The sequence below is a fragment of the Orycteropus afer genome, unplaced genomic scaffold, assembly GCF_000298275.1.
Source record: "Orycteropus afer afer isolate SDZICR_OR568_19922 unplaced genomic scaffold, OryAfe1.0 scaffold00054, whole genome shotgun sequence".
NCBI lineage: Eukaryota > Metazoa > Chordata > Mammalia > Tubulidentata > Orycteropodidae > Orycteropus > Orycteropus afer.
In genome coordinates, this window is record NW_006921641.1 from 3,607,787 (window position 1) to 3,630,835 (window position 23,049).

Genomic DNA, 23,049 nt, shown 5'->3' on the forward strand with positions numbered 1-23,049 from the left:
TGGTTTTTTTTTTCCCCTAATGTATACCTACTACAAGACAGTAAAAGAAAAGGACATAGTTACTACAAACATTGCTAAGTATCTCAAACATAAGCACCAGGCAAAACTACTAAAACTAGTTTAAGAGAGGGCTAATTACCAGTTCAGGGTCAGAATAATTAACAATGTTGATAATGAATCACCTTGAATCGTAAAATAAACGTCTGCCTCAAACAGGGTACAGAAACTTCTAAGAATCTATAATGACATTTACAGGAATTCAAAGACTGCTAAGTGTGACTAGGGATAGTGTGAGTAATTAAAAAGATAAAAGAGAGCAGGTAGCTAATAAAATCAAGCATAAACTAGTCCTCAAATTTTTGAACTAATAGCTATGTATGTATTTATATAAGCATGTGTGTTATATACACATTGCTGTTTTACTTTTTGGTTTGTTTGTTTTAAAAGGCTATTAAGAACTTGGCATGCAGAAAAACTATTACAACCCACAAGTTATGAGTTAAGACAATAGTCCCTCATGTGCTCTTCAATCAGGTGGCCAAGACATCACCATCCTCCCTCTTTGCATCCACCTTTGTTCTCATTCCCTTCACTGTTAGCAGACAAGAAAAAAGATAGGATTACAGACCACTCTAACAGTATATTTTCTCTGTGTATACTCTAATAACCAGCATGTCTATAAACATTTTTCAATTGTGGTAACCTCAAATACAAAAATAAAAAATGGAATCTACAGAAAAGCACTTCTCCTCCTTTTGAAAGAAGATACTATACTTACATCTGAAATGCACAAGCATTTATAATGCTATTTTATATATTATATAATTTTTAAGACACTACATGCCAAGCCAACATTTAAAATGTTTTTTGGGAAAAATTTCATTTAGATGTTATTAACAAGTTTCTGTAGTTTGGGTTTTTTCAAGGCATAATATTACCCAAAAACCAATTTGGTGCTCTAATTGAAAATAGTGAAAAGAATGCAAAAAAGTTTAATATCATCTACTAATGAGCTGCAAGGTATTCAAACACACACTGTTCACGGCATTGGTATATCAAACATACCATAATACTTCATAAAGGTAAATAAATACTAAGACTTATGGAAAACTATAGACCAAGAGGAAATATTAATTAATTGGAAATTATCCAGAATGGAGAACTCTAAACCAAGAAAACACAACAGGTACAAATGGGCTTTTACATTAAGAAAAATTAACATGAAGTACCAAGAAATATTGAGATAAAAGGTAAAATAAAGTAGTGTATTTTAAAGAATTAATTCAGGTGTCTTGAAATGAAGTTACAAAGATGGCTGTGACATTATCACCTTAATCAGCACAGAAAGTTTTTCTGAAGGTTTTCAAAAATAATCCATTTAAAAATATTTTATGACATAAAAAATTCTCATATATTATTAAGTGGTAAAATCATGTGCATAAAAATCATTAGACTATATACACTTAAAAAGTGTATTTTATGGTATGTAAATTATACCTAAATAATACAAGATCACAAGTTAAAAAAAACTAGAATACATATCAATGTTAACATAACTGGATGATATAACCACGGATGCTCTGTATGTTTCATCAGTTTACTTCTCTGTCTTTTCCAATGTTTTATAAAAAAGCAAGCACTATTTACGTAACAGGCACTAAAAAAACCAACCAAACTCACTGCCATCAAGTCAGATCCGACTCAAAGCAACACCTCCTTGGGTTTTTGAGGTGGCATTTCTATGGAAGTAGATTGCCAGATCTTCCTTCCCAGGAGTGGCTGGTAGGTTTGAACCGCCAGCCTTCTGGTTAGCAGTCAAATGCCTTAGGCACTATGCCACCAGAGCTCCCTAACAGGCACTAGATTTACTAAACCCTTTTACATAATCTACACCCTTTTACAAAAGTAGTAAACAAGTAAAAGAACCAAGATTTTATTGGCAAATTAAAAATGTTTAGTGAAGATTTTATATTTTTATTAAAGATAATAGTATCACAGGATATTTCACTTTTGCTATACCTATACCACAAACAACTTCAAAGTTAAAATCAGGTATTTTTTCCAATTTTGTAAGATATACAAATGATATATAAATGAGGCATCTAGAAAATGTTAATCTGCTAAAATTATGTATGTTCCCCCAAAAAAGTTCCTTCTTGATTAAATTCAGAACAATGACAAATGTTGCCATCTAAGTAGAAATGGGTGAAAACCGTTCCTAAGCAAACTATACTGCTAATTACTTTAAACTTCCTGGCTAAGCTTTAATTCTCCAGTTAATAAACTCATCTTCATGCTATGAAATTCTCATATCTCAAAACTAAATAAATTTGTTTTGTGGCAAATAAAGTCAGTAGTCTGGCTCATTACACTCACTATCAATCCCACAGGACTCCTAGGGAGTGGGAGGGCAAGGGGGTACTAGACATTGGGAGGCACTTCCACCTCTTCAGTTTCATTTTGCTACTCCAACTTAGGGCAATCTTTCTGCATGATTTATTTGACATGTTTTGGGGGGGGAATAAGGGTCCTAGGTAGATTTTAAATCTCTTTTAAGCAATCAGAGAGGGATTTATATCTCAACTCCACCACCCTTCTCCACATAATATCTTGTCCACCACTAACACTGGATGGATATGTGTTTATCTAGCAGGGTGTATTTGTGTATCTTAAAAGTATATCATGATTTAATTTTTATCCTGAAACCAAAAAAATCCATAACCAATTTCATTATCTCTTGTTAATTTTCTAAGAAAACCAGAAATCAAGCACACTTAGTTTCCAATCCTTTTGGCAAATGTATTTAAAAAAAACTCAGACAATAATGGGCCAGTGCTCTCCCATTAAGTGCTCACAGAGATTTGTATTAACTAAGACACGAAGCTTTATTTAAGTCTGTTTCAAAGGTCAGCCTACATTCACTTATTTACCTCTGATTTCCACTACTACCAAGAAGAACTAGACAGAAGTGGACTTCCTAATTCATATGATGTATTTCGTTAAAAAAACACTATTAATTCCATTAATGAAATTATTTTCTTTAGTGAAATTGTGCATTACTTCCTAATAGAAGTTGTGCGTGCAGGAAAAAGGTAAATCACCATCACGTAACACCAAACACATACCAATAACATTAAGAAGCTCCTGTAAGTGAAACTGCAGATATCCTTAGTATATCACAACATCTGATCACAGTTAAATAGGTTCCATTTCACACTGTTACCTTCAGAATCTTAAAGCTGGTAGCTGCTGCTGCTTAACTCAAGCCATGTGGTTTAAGAATCCCTTCATTCTGCCTACTTGTTAATATTACTAATGTTATTCGAGCCTTTAACCACCAGGCCACCAGGGCTCCTGCAAAGTTACAACTGCAAAGCTCCTTAGAAGGCAAGGAGTGGGTGAAACAGATATTATACTTTGACTCTCCTAACCCAAGAGAGATCACACACAGCCACAGAAATCAAGAACCTGTCAGAGACACTAAATGCAGGAGAATCCACAATTATAGGATATAGGAGGATAGACAACGCAGGGACGCCAGAGTAGCAGGCCGGAAGAGCAGGGAAGGGGATAAAAGCCTTGAGCCCCAGGCTTACAAGTGAGGAGAGACAACGCAGGGACGCCAGAGTAGCAGGCCGGAAGAGCAGCGAAGGGGATAAAAGCCTTGAGCCCCAGGCTTACAGGTGAGGAGAGACAACGCAGGGACGCCAGAGTAGCAGGCCGGAAGAGCAGGAGAAAGGGGATTAAAAGCCAGGAAGCCAGACAGAGGAACAGTCAGCCAGGTGGGGGTGACACGAGAGGTCTCCAGCAGCAGGACAAACTTGTCTGTCGGTTTGTCCTACTGTGGTGACATATAGACGTGAGTTTTGGAGGCTGAGCCTCTGGTGTTTAAAACCCAGAGAGATGCACCTGGTGCACAGGTAACAGCCCAGCTTATAGACTGAGACAGACGAGGAAGAAGGAAGAGGCCATCCACTTATGAAAGAATTGGCCAGGGAAAACCTTATGAATAGCAAAGTAACACTGGGAAAGTCAACTGCGAAGGAACTGTTTCAAGTGCTGAGGAGCAAGGATGTCTCCTTGAGGACTAAGGTGAGCCTGACACAAGCCATGATATTTCCAATCACCTCGTATGCATGTGAGAGCTGGACAATGAATAAGGAAGATCGAAGAAGAGTTGATGCTTTTGAGTTGTGGTGCTGGCGAAGAATGCTGAAAGTACCATGGACTGCTAAAAGAACTAACAGATCTGTCCTGGAGGAAGTGCAGCCAGAATGCTCCTTGGAAGCAAGAATGGCCAGACTTCGTCTCACCTATTTTGGTCATGTTGTAAGGAGGGACCATTCCCTGGAGAAAGATGTCATGCTTGGTAGGGTGGAGGGTCGACGAAAGAGGGGGAGGCCTTCAATGAGATGGATTGATACGGTGGCTGCGATGATGAGCTCAAGTATAGCAGGGATTGTGGGGCCGGCGTGGGATAGGGCAGTGTTTTGTTCTGCTGTGCATGGGGTCGCTGTGAGTCGGAAACGACTGGACGGCACTTAACAACAATAAACAAGACCACCACCAAAATGTTTCACAGCAATAATCATGCCTCAACCCACTGCTGTCTACTGATAAACTGTTTAAACAATCAGATCTTTTTGTCTAACCTCAAACCATTTCACTACTCATTAACATTTCCGTAATATGAGGTGCTAATGAAAAAAGGAATCAAAATCATTTGGCTCAAATGCTTTGTAAAGCTCATGAAAAGAATTAAAAGGAGGTGGAATTACAAATCTAATCCAAGGATTTCATTTCATTGTTTAGACTTTATTTTTTCAAGCGGCCATGATCTCCAATTGGCAAAGACTGAGATAAAAAATAAAGTTTGGTCTTTGTCTTTTTTTTTAAGTGTATTTTACAGAATATGGCATTTCTGAATGAAAATTTTTCTTCAAGGATCACACAGCTCCTTCAGATATCTAAGCAAACGCTTCTCTAGTATCTTAACGTAATTATATTTCTCCACGTTAATTAAACTATGAAAATATAAAATACAGAAAAAGAAGAGGTTTTTATAAATATTACTAAAACAAATTTACGTACCTATCTCCTTCCAATTTTGGTATATCTGAGCAACTAGAGGAGTCTTCCAGCCATGCCAAAGTTGGTCTCCTTGAATCAACTCCTGAGCTTGGTTCTCCTGATAGGATGAGCTGTTGTACAATTACTGGATCATATGCATTAATTTCAAACTTTAAGTGCACCTAAACAAATAGAAGGTCTAAGTGTATAACTAATTTTTTTAAAACAATGAATTTGTTACTTCAAAATTAAATTATACCTTCATAAGTTTGGAAACATCCCATATGCAGATCTTTCCTCTTTTAGTTGCAGCAGCTAGAAAATGAGGGCAACTCCCCGACCCAAAGCAAGATATTCTGTCAGTTCCATCTGTACAAGGAAACTGTGCAGGACTTGTTGCAAGAGTCACTGACAATGGCACATTCTGTGTGTGCTCGCCTTTCACAAATGGGCAGTTTGGGGAATGTCTCTCATGTTCAGACCTTTACACAGATTAAGGAAGGAAAAGATTATCAAACAAAAATGTCATGAAGTCATACATGAAAATACAACTCCAACATCTTTTTTTAAAACAATTATTTGAATTTAAAGGATTCAGTGCTTAACGCATTTTGACTGCTAACCAGAACAAGGCTGGCAGTTCAAACGCCAGCCACTCCTCAAAAGGAAGGTTGGGCAATCTACTTCTGCAGTATACCACCTCACAAGCCCAAGGAGGTGTCTGTGAGTCAGATGTGACTCAATGGTAGTGAGTTTGGCCCAAATCAACTTGTCTCTACCTACTGACAGTGTTAAAAACAAATTATTTTTTAAACTGATTTTTAACTGCTCTTCTCCAATAGCAAAGATACCTGTAAATCTATATAACAAATGTTTACTCTACTTTTTCTATTTATTTCCAAGTACTAAAGAGAAACTAATATAATCATAGATATCACATGGTGACAAGCAGCAGCAATATGGAATGATGTGAAGAGTAGAGTGGTAGGATGGGTTTACCACAGTATAGTGGGTAAGAGAACAAATCCTAAAGACAAACATACTGCTAGGATTCAAATCCTGGCTCCATCACACACTAGCCGTGTGTTCTTTAGAACATGTTACTGTTTTCATCCTAAAACTAGATTGATTAATTCCTATCTCACAGGGTAACAGTAAGGATTAAATGGGAAAACTTTCTCAGTCTCCTCCTACAAAACAAAGATGATAATACTATCTTACCAGGTTGATGTGAGAATTAAATGAGTTAAACTATATAAAGTGCTTAGAATGTTATCTGGTATAAAATATTATATATTTGCCATTATTATTATATTAACAGTGCTCATAGTATTTACCTATAAAAATGAGATTCTGATATATAATCTCTAACGTCTAACCAAGTTCTAAAATTTCACACAGTAAAATTCAAAGGCACCACTGACCCCTAAAATTACTTCAAAAGTAGAAATGTAAATCAGAAGGCCTTCCTCCGGGGACTTCCCTTTGGACAGCCTTCCCTTAATAGTAAACTGCTGATGTTAGTCATGCCTGAGTTCATTTTACATAGCTTCTGGTTTGCAGTCAGAACCTGGTTATATTCTTTGATATGTCTCATGTACAGATTTCAGAATGCCACAGCCCTTAGAGACATTGTATAGCAAGTGACAGAGTACAGTAAGCATTATTTTCTTAATTTAGGGCAAAGACAGAAATACAGGTGGCAAAAAAAGAATAGTCTTATATCTAGTAAAATTTGGGAAAAAATTTACAGAACTAACTTATACTACTATACCCAGAAAAAAGCAAGACTCACCAAGGTTCATCAGTAGGTTCCCAACAAACAAGACATACACTACAAGTAAAACACATGGCTCTATCATCTCCAGATGAAGCAGGCTGCAAAATTATAAAGAAAGAAGACAAAAAATGGTTAATCAACAGTAAAACAGATCTTCAACAAAACTCTTTTTTAAAAAGTTTATAAATTTCTATACCGAGGTTTCAACAGGACACTGGAACTTCAGATGCTTATGAATTGACTTCTCATTTGAAAAATTTTGTTTAATCAGAAAATGACCACTAAATCAAACATTCAGGCACACACAAACCCTGAACTGGCATCTTCTAATTGCACTACCATATTCTAAATATAGTTAAAAAAACGAAGGGGAACAAATTTATTACTAAAAACTGACTCCCACGTAATAAAACTACACAAGAAAGAACAAGAAAAAAGGATAAAAAAAAACTAATAAGCCTAATTAATATGATACACTTTAAATCACAAGGAACAAGCACTAGAAACAGAGAGAATACTGGCACTATGGTTAAGTGATTGTCTGCTAACTGAATGATGGGCAGTTCAAATCCACCAGCTGCTCCGCTGAAAAAGATGTGGCAGTCCGTTTCTGTAAGGATTTACAGCCTTGAAAATCCAATGGAGCAATTCTACTCCATCCTACAGTCACTATGAGTTGGAATCGACTTGAGTGAAATGGATGGGTGAGGGGTGTGTGTGTGTGTGTGTGTGTGTGTGTGTGTGTGTGAGAAAACCAAAACCAAAAAACAAACTACTGCCATCAAGTCAATTCCGACTCATAGAGACTCCCACTGCGTTTCTCCTTACAGAAGTAGACTGCTCCATCTTCATTTCACAGAATAGCTGGTGGGGTTGAACTGCCAACCTTCTGGTTAGCAGTCAAATACCTTAGGCACTGTGCTACCAGAGCTCACATGCCCCTAAAAACTAATGTTAATACTTTTTAGCACTTACTCTATAGATGTGAATTTATCATCAATTTTAGAAAATTAAAAACAAGAAGCCCCTAACACAGGCAAGAGATCCAGGAAACATATGATTTGATCTCTTTACAAAGATGGAATACAAAGCACAATGACTAAACAGAAAAAAAAAATATCAGGCCATCACTTAACAAAGATTCTTTCAGTAAATAAAAACAAATTAAAGAAAAGATAAACCATTGGGAAGAATGGTTCACATTCACTCCTTAATTTAGAACTATAATTTCAGTGATTCTAACATTAGCCAATCACCAAATTTTTCTACCTTTAACTGGAAAAATGACAAACTTCAAGCAAAATACCCAAATATGCAGGATATTCCGATTTAAATTTAGTTAAGATATTGAGAACACTTCAAGACAACTAAGCAGTAATCACTCTTCAGATTATTTATGATAGTAACTTCAATATACTTAATTCTAAAGTTAATTGAACTTGCTTTATATAAACTTTCATATGCCGTTGTGCCGTTGAATCAGCTCACAGTGACCCTATATGACAAACAACTGCTCTATAGGCAGTTTCCTAGGATATAATCTTTATAGGAGCAGATCTTCAAGTCTTTTTTCCTGCAGAGCTGCTGGTGGGTTCAAATTAACAACCTTTGGGTTAGCAACCAAGACTTAACCACTGCCACCCAGCTCCTTTAAAGTGACATACAAGGATTAGATTTCTTACATTCTTTACCAGTGGTAAAACAGTGGTAAGCCAGTCTGTACTACTCAGTTGAAGTTTCTATGAATTATTGTTTTAAGCCTATTTAACCTCACCTTTTTCACTTACCTCCAATTCATGAAGCTCTCCATTCTCATTCTTGGTGGCACACCAATCCTTTTATTATATACATCTTTCACTTTTCCTATATAAAACTATGACAATTTTCCTTGGCCAATTCTTCCACTTTCTATGTAATTTCATAACCAATTCCACAATACATACGTATTATATTGCACTGAACCACTTGAATGCTGTCAACACATTTTCAACTCAAAGCAACCTCCTGTGACAGACTAAAACTGCCCCATACGGTTTTCTTGGCTGTAATCTTTAGAGAACTAGATCATCTTTCATCCATGAACGTGCTAGATGGGTTCAAACCACCAACCTTTCAGTTAGCAACCAAGTGCTTAACTTTTTGTGTCACCAAGGTTCCTCTTCCAACATGTAAGAGTCCCATATTCCAACTAAAATTAAAATCTCAAGAGCAACTGCTAAATGTTGCTTTTATTTGAATTATTTAAACATCTACTACTTTCTTACAAATGCAGAGGTCAAAACCTGAAAGTAACAAAACCCAGAGACTATACTTTACAAGGCCCTAGGGGATGGCCTCAGGCCTCAGGCAGTAATCTGCCACACCCAAGGCTAGTGGTTCAAACTCACCAGCCACTCCTTGGCAAGAAGGTTGGGCAATCTACCTCCATAGTGATACCACCTCAGAAACCCAAGGAGGGGTCGGAAACCCAAGGAGGGGTCGTTATGAGTCAGGACCAACTCCATAGCACATAACAACAACAACATAAACATTAAATAATTAAGTAGTATCTACTTTCTAACAAATTTATTTTCCCTTTTACTACACAAACATAGGAACTTGCCAGTAAGTATTATAACCAAAGGAATAGGATCAGAGCAAAACGAAACACACATATATACAAACAACAAAGTCAAGTTCCATAAAATAATATAAATGATTGAAAAAGTATTAAAATGTTGATTTTATTCAAGCCCACAAAGGCATACTAAAAAAATATTTTTTATATTCTTTTTTACCTGATGATAAAATCCAGCTTGAGCCATGGGATCTGGTTGTGCCCACCTATAGCCTACATGAGGCCATGAGGTAAATGTCTCCCGTCTGTTAGCTTCACTATACATCAATGATCTAAAAGCAAACATACTTTATGTAATCTAATTGTAGTAAAAAATTCCTATTTAATACCACAGAAGGAATTCTGCTGATTAACAACAAAAACTGAATGGGCTAATGATCAAGTTCAAAACAGGTATTTCTGTTTAAAGTAAAAAGTGATCAAATTTAGGAATTTTCCTTAAACAGGCTAGGGAAAAAGAAAACCTAACTGATGCTACAGCTGATAAATAATTCTAAGGGTAGATTAAATTAACCAACGTTGCATAATGACAAAGCAGAGAACAGAAAATCTGCGTATGTAGAAGCAGAAAGCTGTATGCGTTCATCACGTGCCAAGTTTTACATAATCTGGCAAAACCACAAACAAAGGATTCTCTTAACCATATTGTGAAAGCATTTTCTGGTTTAATGTTTTGTGAAAAAGTAGGAAGCCGTTTTCTCTTCACTATCCAAAGAATCCTTTTTCCCGTGTAGTATTTTCCACAGTATTACTAAAAAAAAAGAAACCTTGCCATGTGTTTTCATATTAAAATACATTAGTTCACTGATAGTCAATCTATAACACAAGTCCAAGAGTAATTATTAAATGGCCCATACTATAATTACAAGAAGCCTTAAAGTCTTCAAGTCTTAAAAGACTACTAAGCAAAGTCTACTCTTCCTCACACAAAATTGCAACTGATAATAAAAAGGTTAAAAAAAAAAAAAAAGAGAGAAGGCAGTAAAAGTAAAGGTCATCACAAAGAGATCTGAAAAATACTTTTTTAAAAATTCTTCCGTTAGATTGATACAGGGAGCCCTGGTGGCATAGTGCCCAAGGCATTTGACTGCTAACCAGAAGGCCGGCGGTTCAAATCCACCAACCACTCCTCAGAAGGAAAATTGGGCAATCTATTTCCATAGCATTACCACCTCAGAAACCCAGGGAGGGTCTCTATGAGTCAGACCCGACTCAACGGCATCGAGTTTGGTTTTTGGTTTAGATTGATACATGATTTCCCATAACACTGCTAGAGGACTTAGGTTTACTCACAGTTGTATTCTGATTTTAAAAAAAAGAAAAAATGTTGGGTTAGAAAAGCATTATCATTTACAGGCTATAGATATCTTCAGGACCCATGACGTCAGCCTTAGAACAGAAAATGTGTACACTTAGTTATATTACCAAACGAAACAGCAATACCATCCAATAAACTCTTACTCAATACTCAGGTCATCAAGGTTCTCATAAGACTTCTAGATTCAACTTTAATGAAACAAACAACACAGACTACATCAAAATTAGTATTTTAGGACATTTTAACACCTCCAAAAACAATCAATAGCATAAGTAACTATAGTGCATTTCCCAAAATATAACATTTACCACAGCTTGCACTGATTCCTTCAGAAATCCCTGCTGTGTGAAAAGAAAATCGCTCTGTAGAACTATTTTATAATCTCAAGAACAGCATAGCTTTCAGATAAGAAACACTTATTCTAAGTGCATGTGGTGGTTATGTTTGTTGGCAAGGCCTGGCTGAGTGGCTGGGCAGCTAGATGTAGTATTCCCCATGATGACACTGGTAATCAACTCCATGGTGGAATCTACTATGAGCAGCTGAAGCTGCCTTTGGGTATGTGGTCTGCTTCCCGTATATAAGGAGAAGCTTTGAGAATGGTCTCTAGCCTATGGCATGCTTGGACCCCGCATGTAGACGTGTCATTGCTCAGCAGCCTGCTATGCTGTGCCGACCCTGGGACTTATAACGGACTTGAGTCAATGGCCTGCCGTGTGGTAATATCGGGACTGTGCCTTTTTACTTGTCAACCTTGGGGTTTCTCAGCCTCAGCAGCCAGCAGCTGTCTGAGTGAAGAAATGCCTCTAGCTCCAGTGGGCCGGGAGCAGGCGGCAGAGCTGTTCCCCAAGGTTGAGGGGCTTTCACCCAGCCCCTAGAGCCTGGCACTTTGAACTTGGACTTAAAGCCTCCAAATTATAAGAATAAATTCCTGTTTATTAAGGCCATCCCATTTGTAGTATATTTCTTGTCAGAGCAGCACTAGGTAACCAGAATAGTGCATATTTCTCTTTTTTTTTCCTTTTTCAGACATAAACTCTCTACTCAAAAGAGTATTTTAATGACAGCCATAGCACATACCACCTGACAGCCAGGTTAAAATGAGTCATTTCACTCAAGAGTAGGACAAAAATATTATTGTAGAATATAAAACTCTTCCTCAATTTTTAACACAACCAATAGAATTTATATAGTTACAAAATCATTTAAACAAACAAACAAAAAAAGACTAACGATTAAGCAAAGGCAGTATTGCCAAAACAGAAAGCAATAAATCTTGCATTTTAGTGGAAAAGCCATACTTATAACAATTCTGTAATAGAAGTTAAAAATGAATTCATTCAGTAATGCCTTCTTTGATATCAGCATGTCCTATTTTTAAATGTACTTCAAAAAATGCACAGGGAGTTACAATTCACATCCAGCTAAGACTAAACTGCTATATCGGAGACAAATATGAACATCTAATCGAACTGTTAAATTTTATATTTCGGTATAGCATTCCTAAACTTCAGTACTTTTAATAAGAATCTAAATAATGACATTCCAAACAGAAAGCACAAGTCTGTAAATGAATATATTATTGGCTTTTTAGTTTTATACAAAGTAGGCACTCAATATCTATTGAAGAAAATGATAGTTGAGGTATGATTTTTGGCATACCATTTATATCTAGCGCAGACAGCATTAAAATCTTAATTCAAAATGGACCCAAATGATTTTTAAACTTCCTTCAATTTTCATTATGATACAACATATAGCTCTTTCTTTACACTAAAACTCTGGCATGGATTTTAAATTTTTCATAATTTATCTCAAGGTCACATGATTTCATCAACAGGTGAACAGTATTTTATTTTGAATAATTATCATTTTAACCAGTTGTCATCAAGTCTGTTTTGACTCATGGCAATTCTGTGTATGTCAGAGTAGAACTGTGAGCCACAGGGTTTTTAATGGCTGATTTTTTTTTTTTTAAGCAGATCATCAGGCCTTTCTTCTGAGGCACCACTGGGTGGACGTCAACTGCCAACCTTTCGGTTTGCAGCAAAGCATGCTACCCATTTACACCTCCCAGGGACTTCTATAATAATTTTACATTGACTCAAATATTTACTAAGCAAGTAATATACCAGAATTTTCAAATTCTGGTTTTATGACCCCTTTGAAAGTACTAAAAGAAATTATTTAATAATAGTAATTCAAGTGGTAATTTTATTCACTTCAGTATCTGACAGAAGTAAATGAGAATCTGAACAGTTTTCAAAAGTATTTTTAAAGTACTTTTTAATCATATAAAGATTTTACAAGTATTCTTGGTTAATTCAAAAAGTTAATCAATTCAATCTCATTGTCACATCTTTTTTTATGTAAACCTCATACCTGTCCACAGAACGGCCTGGCCCCACTCCAAGTTCTGGACGTGCACTAGGTAAGAGGTAAGACAATCTGTCCATCACTGAGGACGCCACAGGTAAGGCAGCAACATTTTGATTTATTTTCTTGAGTTCATTTACAATGGCACTGGCAATGGACTTCAACACATGATGAGGAAGATGAAATGTAACTGTGGCCCACTTAAAAAAAAAAAAAAAAAAGGGAGTGTAAACAGAGAAAAACTTAACTGTTTTAACCAAAACCATAACTTAAATATTATCAAAGAAAGGACTATTTTATCTATATCAAGTCAGTTTACTCTGTTAGTTCATCATTCATCAGGAACTTGTGGTTGTGTAAAAAGTGAAACTTCAACAAAGTACCCTGAAAAAGGCAATTTAGAACCACATGGTAACATGTATTCTTATATATCCCATCCACCATTAAGGATAATTAAAAACATCTATCATTTTTCACAAATACAACATTATGCATAAACTAGATTCTCACCTATCTCCATTCATAAGAATTTATCTGTATAATTAATCATTGCTGGGGTATATGAGTATTTAGCTCTGCTTAGCAGATGATCAGGTTGTTGTTTCATCATAACCTAAAAATAGGCTACATAAGCATTGTAGTCAAACAGACCTAGATTCCAAATCCAACTTCACTATCAACTTTATGACCTTAATAACCTCAGTTTCCTGCTTCTGTAACACGGGGAAAACAAAGTATATTATGATCTTTCAGGTATTACAAGAAGGTGGCAGGCAATAAAGTGACCTAAAGCATCACTGTGGGATACCAGTCAAAGAGGGGCACTTATGATGGTCAAACAATTAATTAATGGATTCTAGCCCAAAGTTGTCTCACAGTGGGCTCTGTGAATCGATGAACCTATACTAAAATTTATATTTCCCCAGTTCCTGAATGCATAATTGAAATACAGAAATGACAACTGGAAAAATCCCCACATTGGCTCTCTGATGACCATCAAGGTAGAAAAGGCCAAGTGGAAGCCTCCAGAACTTTCCTTCCCTATTAGAATAGTGAAGAAAAGCAGTAATGCAGACTGAGGAAATCTCTCAGATTAATGCCACCTTAAGAGACTTGAAAGATATGGGTGGATCAGACTAGCTCATCCTTATTTAACTGGGCTGTGTGGCCTATGTGGAAGATAAATGGATCTTGAAGAACTGTGGATTATTATACTGTCAAGTGTTGACTCTAACTGCAGCCTCTGTTCCAAATGAAGCGTCTTTATGAAAGTAAATCAACAAATCTCCTTATAGCTCATAGGCAGCTACAGTTCTGTCAAATGCTCTTTTTCCTCTAATTTTTAAGGACCACACAAAAAGTAGTCTGCTTTTACCTGGCAGAGTCAACAGTAAATCTTCAATCTTAACTTAGGTCTGATCTCATGCTTCTTACATAAACTAATCTGCAGTGATCCTTATCATTCTAACTTCTTGCAGATTAGCCAGTGGTCTACTACATTGATGACATCAAGCTAATTGGTCCAGATGAGGAGGAAATAGGAATTTAAATTGGTAAGACATGAGCAAGCCAGACGGCATCAATAATACCCACAAAAACTCAGGATCCTCAGGTTGACACACTAGATATCTACGCAGAGTGATTGATTGTGGGAGAACAGAAGGGTAGTGTTTGCACAGGGAGATAGCTGGGAGGGGGGGTGGCAGGAATGCACAGGAAAGAAGGACACAGGAAGAGGTAATTGTAGGGAGGAAGTGGGAAGAGAGCTGTTACATTGTGGGGAACTAGAGTTAATGTCATGAAACAAAATGTGTATGAAATGCTGTATGGAAAATGAAATCTGCTCTGTAAACTTACACCCAAATCACAATAAAAATTTAATTAAAAAAAAAAATTCAGGATCCTGCACCTCTGTGTAAAGAATTCTGACCAGCTTAAGTACTGTATAAGGACACAGAAGATGTAGAATAGATGATAGAAGAAACCTATAAATATCAACTATAGCCTTTTGACCATTATAGAATTAAGAACTGCCATAGCTATGCATATTTTCTTCTATTCTTAGGAAATCAGACAGATGTAGATTTAGGCAGACATAGATACATAACAGAAATAGAAAGGCATACTAAGTTAAGACTTTTTGGTGGTAGTTAATTTCGTCTTGAGTTAACATGATTCAATTACCTAAACAGCTGGAACTAAAATTAAATTTTAGGAGTAGTTAACATGACCTACAAATAGATAAAACATTTGATGGAACTTTGTGTCTCCCCTTTCTGGGAAAGAGAATCTTCACATGTGAAAAAAAATAAAAATGGATCTTATTAATCTAAAACATATTTTTGTTATATTGAAGTTCAAGATGTGTATGGAGATGCTGAGGAGTCAAAGGGGTAGTCCATGTCAGTTATTAAACTATTGTCTTTCAGCTCCAAAGCTACTCTTCAATTCTCTATTGTGTCATGTTAGGGATAGGACTCTGCAAACAACATTTCTTCTTTGCCAACCAGTTTCCTAGCTGTTAGTTTTTGCCAAAAGGGAGCACAGAAGGAAAATCAAAAAGTGTGATGCGAGGTCAAAGACTTGCTCTTTTGTGTTGCTAGTTCAGCAAAGGACGTTCATTCACCTTCGTGGCAATAGTTTGTTCTTCCAGTCTTCAGTTTGCCTTTTTTTTTACTGGCCAGGGGTGGGGTAAGGAGGGAGAGGCAGAGGGGTGCATTCCCAGAACAAATCTCATAGACCTTCCTGAGAGGTACTAGTATCTGTCAAGCAACAATCTTTCTTCAGAGATCTCAGTCTCAGCTCCATAGGCCCCTCCCTCCAAGCTCTAGAAGTACTAGCGGAGCAGCAGCTCCCCCTCAAGTCTCATCTCCTTAGGGCCTATCCTTTAAGCTTCTAGGTTCTGATAGTGGTAACCTCTTCTCTTTGATACTTCAGTCCTAAGTGATAGATGCTTCTTACAGTTACCATCTCTGTGTCAACTCAAGATTTCCTCTTTACTCTTACAGTTCTCAAGTACCTGTTAAAGCAATTCTTTGTAATAAATTCTCTCTCTTGAAATTCATAGTATGGTTATAATTTTCTTAACTACAATGCCCCATCAATGGAGTAACAACAAATAAAATTATCATAAATCTATAAAGTATAATTCATGTACTAAGAAAAATATGGGTGATCTATGAAATCAATGGACATCTATGAAAAAATATCCTAGATATATTCTTAAGTGGAAAAAAAAGCAAGGTATACCGGAATACTTTAGTATAATTACAACTGTACTTCAGAAAAGATACTTTTAGGTGCCAAAGTTACTTCTAGAACAATGACATTTACCTTATATCCTCCAGTACTGTACTTTTTTTATATATTACATTTATAATATAGAAAAAGGTCTTACAAGGAAAAAAAAAAAGAAATTAATGAAATATACCTTAAGGATTCAAAGCACCATCTCTCACATTCATTGCCCCTCAAAAAAAGAACTATTTCAGAGAAAAAAATGTTCTCATGTCCAAAGACATACTCCATTTCTCATCCAAGCTCAAAACCTTATAAGGAAGCCTCCTTCATCAGCCTTGTTACCAATACATAGCCATCAAACACTAAAGAATGTTTACAGAATCCCTGATATTGTTAGTTGCTACTGAGTTGATTCCTACTCATATGACCCCAAGTGTGCAGAGCAGAACTGCTGTGACCTTTCAGAAGCAGATCACCAGGCCTGTCTTTTGAGGTGCCTCTGGGTGGGTTTGAACTGACAAACTTTCAACTAGTAGTGGAGCACTTTTGGGTCACCTAGGGATTTCTACAGAAGCCTTAGGAGCACAGAAAGCAAAACAGTTCCTACAAATTAAACTTCAATGAAAGTAACTTCGAGATATAGCTTATAAGCACAGTATTTTGGTTTTTTAAAGAGAAAATTTCTGAATCACAGCACTTCTAAAAAAGGGAGTGGTGAGAGGAAGAAAGACAAAAGGATGGAGGTGTTCTTTCTATTATAACCCTAACACAAAGTAATTTTTTTGCACTTCTTACCTTAGCAACTTTGTGGTTTGCTGCAGTCTCGTGAGATGTATTTTTTAAACCATCTTTGAGCTGTGTGATGAACAAATCATAACCCTCCGTACTAGAAATATCTACCTTTTCTAAACATGCAGATAAAAGTTGCTGTGCCTAAAAAAGATAAAAATAAAAACAGAAAATTAAATACACAAATAATCTTGAATCCAGATACATGTAATGATTCTGACAAGTAGTATAATAAAGCTTATTTACTTTAACTTTGGGGGGGATGATTTAAAGGGTTTTTATGAAATAAGTAAGACAATGGATATAGTGTAGTAAGAAATAAGTTTTAATAAACAGTAGCTATCATAAGCCGAACCAAGACAAGAAAAAATTCAACAAGTTGAAAATATGAGCAAAAATGAAAAAGCTGTAATTATTTTTTTAAAAAATAAATGTCAGGTCCTTCAATAAACAACAAAAACCCCAACTCTGCAAGGGCAAAAGAGGGATATTCATTAGGTCAAGAGATAAAATTTTAAAAAGCCCTTGGTGGTGTTGTTGTTATGTGCCGTCGAGTCAGCCCCGACTCATAGCGACCCCTCCTTGGGTTTCCGAGGCAGTATCACTACGGAAGTAGGATTGCCCAACCTTCCTTCCGAGGAGTGGCTGGTGGGTTTGAACCGCCAGCCGTCTGGTTAGCAGGCAAGTGTCTTAGCCACTATGCTACCAGAGCTCCCTTAGCTGTGTTAATCACATATTCAATACGAACCACCTTAATAAAAATATATGGTTGGTATAAGGAAAAGAGTAAATCTTTTCCGACCAAATAAAGTTTAAGATCCCATCCTTTAGAGAAGACAGTGACAAACAAATGTGGTCCAGCAAAGGATATCAGGCATGGTGAAAGGACTACAAGCTATATAATGTGAACAATAGTTAGAACTGTGATTCTTTAGGTGAAAAGACAGAAAACAAGTAGCAAATGTAGTAATTAGCAAGGCAGGGGAGGAGAGGCAGAAGCCAGAGAATACCCAGCCAGCCTTTTAGTCAGTACAGTAGGAAAAGTACTGATTGGAGAGTTTCCTATAAACGTACACATACTTAGTTGTAATTCTGTACTTCTTTTTAAACCTGAACATAGCTTAATACCTTCTTTTACAATAGAATACATCCTTTATTAAGATATGAGCTAGTCTATATTCCTTAAATTAAGTGAGAAAAAAATGTTCAATAAATGCAGAACTAATTAATTATCTGTTCAAAGATTTCAGACATGCCCTCAGATCTATATATACTTTGATGACAAATATATGGCTACTCTGTTTTTGGAACGGAATTTTCTAGCATTAGGCTTTCAGTATTAACGTATAATATACTGTGATATCACACTAAATGTGAAATCTAAATGGATATATTTTGGTATCTTTTAAAAAAAAGTATCTAAAAAATGCATATAAAAACTTTTTAATGTACTGTACTTAAAATTTATACTCTGACATTTTTCATACCTTAATAATAGGAAACATACTACCCTGATTTTATCAAGTAACTACAACAACCTAGCAAATGCAAAATGATTAATAATTAGCAACTCAGCATGAAAAACAAATACAAATCTCACCATTTTGATAAATAATGTCTTGGTTTATTAGGGAAGAGAGCATTATCATCTTTTATATTCTACATCAAATGTTTACAAATCCAGTAACTTTAGAAAATGTATTTTCAAATTACAAAACAGTACTAACCAAAAACAAAAACCAAACCCGCTACTCTCGAATTGATTCCAACTCTTAGCAACTCCCATTGGCTTTCCAAGGCTGTAAATCTTTACAGTATTAGATTGCCTTATCTTCCTCCTGTGGAGCAGCTGGTGGCTTTAAACCACTGACCTTCTGGTTAGCAGCCAAATGCTTATCCACTATGCCACCAGAGCTCCTATAAACCCCAAATCAAAAGACTTTTAAGTTAACATTACAGAAAAATATATATTAAAACTGAGATTCTTAAGAAAGAGGCCTATGCTGCACAGCAAAGATTACTTGTCCACTAATATTAATTCCTCCCCCCACCCGTTTTTTTAAACCAAAAAAAAAAAAAACCTCACTGCCATCGAGTCCATTCAAGTCATAGTGACCCCTTCCTTGGGTTTCCAAGAAGTTATCTCTACAGAAACAGACTGCCCAATCTTCCTTCCAAGGAGTAGCTGGCGGGTTTGAACTGCCAGCCTTCTGGTCAGCAGTCAAATGCCTTTGGCAAAAAAAAAAAAAAAAACTTTCCCCCAGTCTCCCTCTCAACTTAGAATGACCCTGTGACTAAATTCTAACCAATGGGGTGAATGTGAGTGGGAGAGAAAGAGCTTATGAAAGAGAAAACAAGACGAAACAACTAGGAGAGTTTGACAGTGTGAGTGAGTGAGTGAGAGAGTGAGAAAGAGAGAGAGAGAAAAAAAATAGAGTATACACATACACGCACAAAATGCCAAGAAGTTCTCCAGGCCTTCTAACTTCTCTCCCTTTTCCCTACAACTGGGAAACAATGATTTCTTGAGCAAGTATCAGGATAGCAAAGCTTCCCCTATATACTGAGCATTAGACTGTTTCTGGAAAGATAGAAATTGTCTTGTTTCAGCCATTGTACTTTGGGGTCTCTCTGACAGGTGTTTAACCTGTACTGATGAACAACTAAGACCCGAAAATACCACTTCAATAAGCACCAATTAATAATGCAAAGAAAAGACAAATATTTAAACAAAGTTGTGGTGAATTGTTTTTATAGGGTATACAGACAATGTCCTCAAAGAACAACCTAATTTCATTTAACAGCTAATAGGTTTGAGTTAACATTAAGTAGAGGAACACACTGATATTTATTTCAACTTACCTCTGTAACAGGTAATTCAAGCTGAACCACATCATCCTGCTTTGAAACTGGAGTTTGCAGAGCAGTGTCTAACAACAAGATTCCATTAAGGTCCTTCCTACACCCTACTGCATAATCATCCACAAATATAACTTTATCCACAGCAGAAATATACTGACATTTCACCTGTCCACCTGGTTTAGCTGTTAAAAAAAACAAAAATTCAACACTTAAGATTTTAAGACCAATATCTATTAAAAATAAATGTTTAGACAGCACCTAAATAGAATATAAAATGCTGAAATGGATCGTAGACTATGGAAGGGAAAATGCTATCAAGGGCATTATTTGCATGATTGATTAAATAGGACTATATACTATAAAGTACTGCATCAATGTGAAATTATCGGAACTTGATAACTATATTGCTGTCCTCAGAAAATAAACACCAAAAGGTAAACAGAATGAAAATAAAACGTATGTACATATGGGAAAATGATAAGGAAATGTGCTATAATGTTTAAAAGTGGTAGATCTGGGGAAAGGACATAGAGAAGTTCTTTGCACTGCATTGTTCTTGTCATTTTTCTGTAAATTCAACATTATTTCAGAACTGAAGTGTTCAGAACAAACTTTAAAAACTAAGTATTTTCTTTATGTCATTTTTGCCAAATTCAATACTTGTAACACTGCCACAGATAGTCACTTGATACTTCCCTCAAAAGTTCTTGAGGGCTTTTACATCTGAGATAAAATTACAAAGAATAGGTTTATAATCTGAATTATAGGACCTAAAACAAGCCACTAGTTTAACCACCACTAAAAGGTGCTATCACTGAAGGGCAATATTCCCTTAAGAGTCTACTGAGGCAATTATCAGACAGGTATTTTAAGGAGGAGTTGGTGGATACACTAATCGTAAAATGTCTCAGATTGAGTTAGGAAAGAATTTGAAGAAGTCATGTCTTAGTTTCTTAGTGCTGCTGAACAGAAAAACCACAGGTTTTAAGAAACAGGCTTTAATAAACAGAAATTTAATTTCTCACAGTTTAAAACCAAAAACCAAACTCAATACTATGGAGTCAGATCTGACTCACAGTGACTTGGATTTTCAAGGCTACCGGTATCACTACAGAAATAGATTGTCTAGCCTACCTTCCAAGAACTGGCTGGTGGGTTTGAACCGCCAGCCTTCTGGTTAGCATTCAAATGCCTCAGGCACTATGCCACCAGAGCTCCGAATTCAAGGCACTGGCTCTAACGGGAAGCTTGCTCTCTGGTCAGCCCTAGGGGAAAGTTCTTGTTTCAACTTCTCTGTCAGCTTCTCTGTCCCTTGGCAATCCCCACCTTACATCTGTCTTTCCCTCATTGTGCTGTGCTTCCTAGCTTCTGTGCCTAATCTGCTTTTTGTCTCTCAACAGTGATTAAATTTAGGACATACCCTACACTGATAATGGCCTCATTAACAGAAAAAGGCCCATTTCCAACTGGAATCCAAAGTTATACAGGTTAGGAATCGAACAAATATTTGGGAGAATACAATGCAGTCCATAAGAGATGGATATATAGTAACAGCCAGAAGCTTTATATGACACTAAAAAATATGAAAAAGTAACATCTACTTCTACATTTAAGTTTATAGACAGATTAATGTTAATTAAGTGATGCACTGTCTAAGGCATTTGACTGCTAACCAGAAGGCTGGTGGTTCAAGCCCACCAACCCCTCCTCAGTTGAAAGACTGGGCAATCTACTCCCATAGAGATACCACCTCTGAAACCCAAGGAGGGATCATTATGAGTTGGATTCAATTTGACGACAGTGAGTTTGGTTTTTTTATTTCTGTCATAAATACCAATCCAAACAAAAAACACTTCCATCAAGTCAATTCTGACTCACAGTAACCTATAGGACAGAGTAGAACTACCCTATGGGGTTTCTAAAGCTTTAAATTTTTACAGAAAACAGACAGCTTGATATTTATCCCACAAAGCAGCTAGTGGGTTCTAACTGCTACCTTCTGGTTAACAGCCAAATGTTTTAACCACTGCACCACCAGAGCTCCTGTAATACAGGAGTTCTATAGAGAGACTTTCAGGACATTGGAGAAATTTTATTGCATTAGAGAAAAAAACTTTTTCAGGAGCAAGCAATCCTGCTGCAAGCATACTTCATTCTGAACTCACACCTACAACTCTACAGAACACTCCCATTATAAGTTCTCCTATTATCTAATAAGGGAGCACTGGTGGCGTAGTGCCTAAGGCATTTGACTGCTAACCAAAAGTCTGGTGGTTCAAACCCACCAGACACTCCTCAGAAGGAAGACGGGGCAATCTACTTCCATAGAGATACCACCTTAGAAACCCAAGGAGGAGTCACTATGAGACATAATCGACTCAGATGGCAGTTTTTGTTGTTGTTGTTGTTGTTTTTAATTATCTAATAATACAACAACAACAACAATACAAAAGTAGAAATAAATCAGAGATCTACTCATCAGTCTCTAAGAAAACCATAACACCCCTTGCCATTGATTCTGACTCATACAACACTGTAAGACAAAGTAGATTCCCAACTCATAGTGACTCTAAGAACAGAGTAGAATTGCCCCATAGTTTCCAAGTCTGTAAATCTTTATTGAAGCAGACTGTCATATCATTCTCCTGCAGAGCAGCCAGTAGGTTCAAACCACTGAACTTTCCATTAGCAGCTGAGCGCTTAACCACCATCCCACCAGGACTCCTCTAAACCAAAATCAAATGCCCTGCCGTCAAGTCGGATCCAACTCACAGCGACCCCTCCTTGGGTTTCCGAGGCAGTATCACTACAGAAGTAGACTGCCCAACCTTCCTTCCAAGGAGTGGTTGGTGGGTTTGAACCCCAGAGCCTTCTGGTTAGCAGTCAAATGCCTTAGGCACTCTAAAACATGTTATAATCAATTAATAAAGGACTAAATTTCTTAATCCCAGATTATTATAGCTCCCTTGGGCTCTAAAAGCCACTTCAGAGGCAATA

At 36.6% G+C, this 23,049-nt stretch overlaps 1 protein-coding gene across 1 annotated transcript in view; it reads right to left on the reverse strand.

The window, feature by feature from the left end:
- BIRC6 (baculoviral IAP repeat containing 6) overlaps window positions 1–23,049 on the reverse strand; it is a 366,321-nt gene that overhangs the window by 283,196 nt on the left and 60,076 nt on the right. Inside the window, exons 2-8 of the mRNA XM_042780685.1 lie at window positions 20,053–20,234; window positions 17,197–17,334; window positions 13,168–13,361; window positions 9,628–9,739; window positions 6,866–6,948; window positions 5,330–5,552; window positions 5,092–5,252 (exon numbers count right to left, since the gene is read on the reverse strand). Of these exons, the coding sequence (XP_042636619.1) occupies window positions 5,092–5,252; window positions 5,330–5,552; window positions 6,866–6,948; window positions 9,628–9,739; window positions 13,168–13,361; window positions 17,197–17,334; window positions 20,053–20,234 (1,093 nt within the window). The remainder of the gene's footprint in view (window positions 1–5,091; window positions 5,253–5,329; window positions 5,553–6,865; window positions 6,949–9,627; window positions 9,740–13,167; window positions 13,362–17,196; window positions 17,335–20,052; window positions 20,235–23,049) is intronic.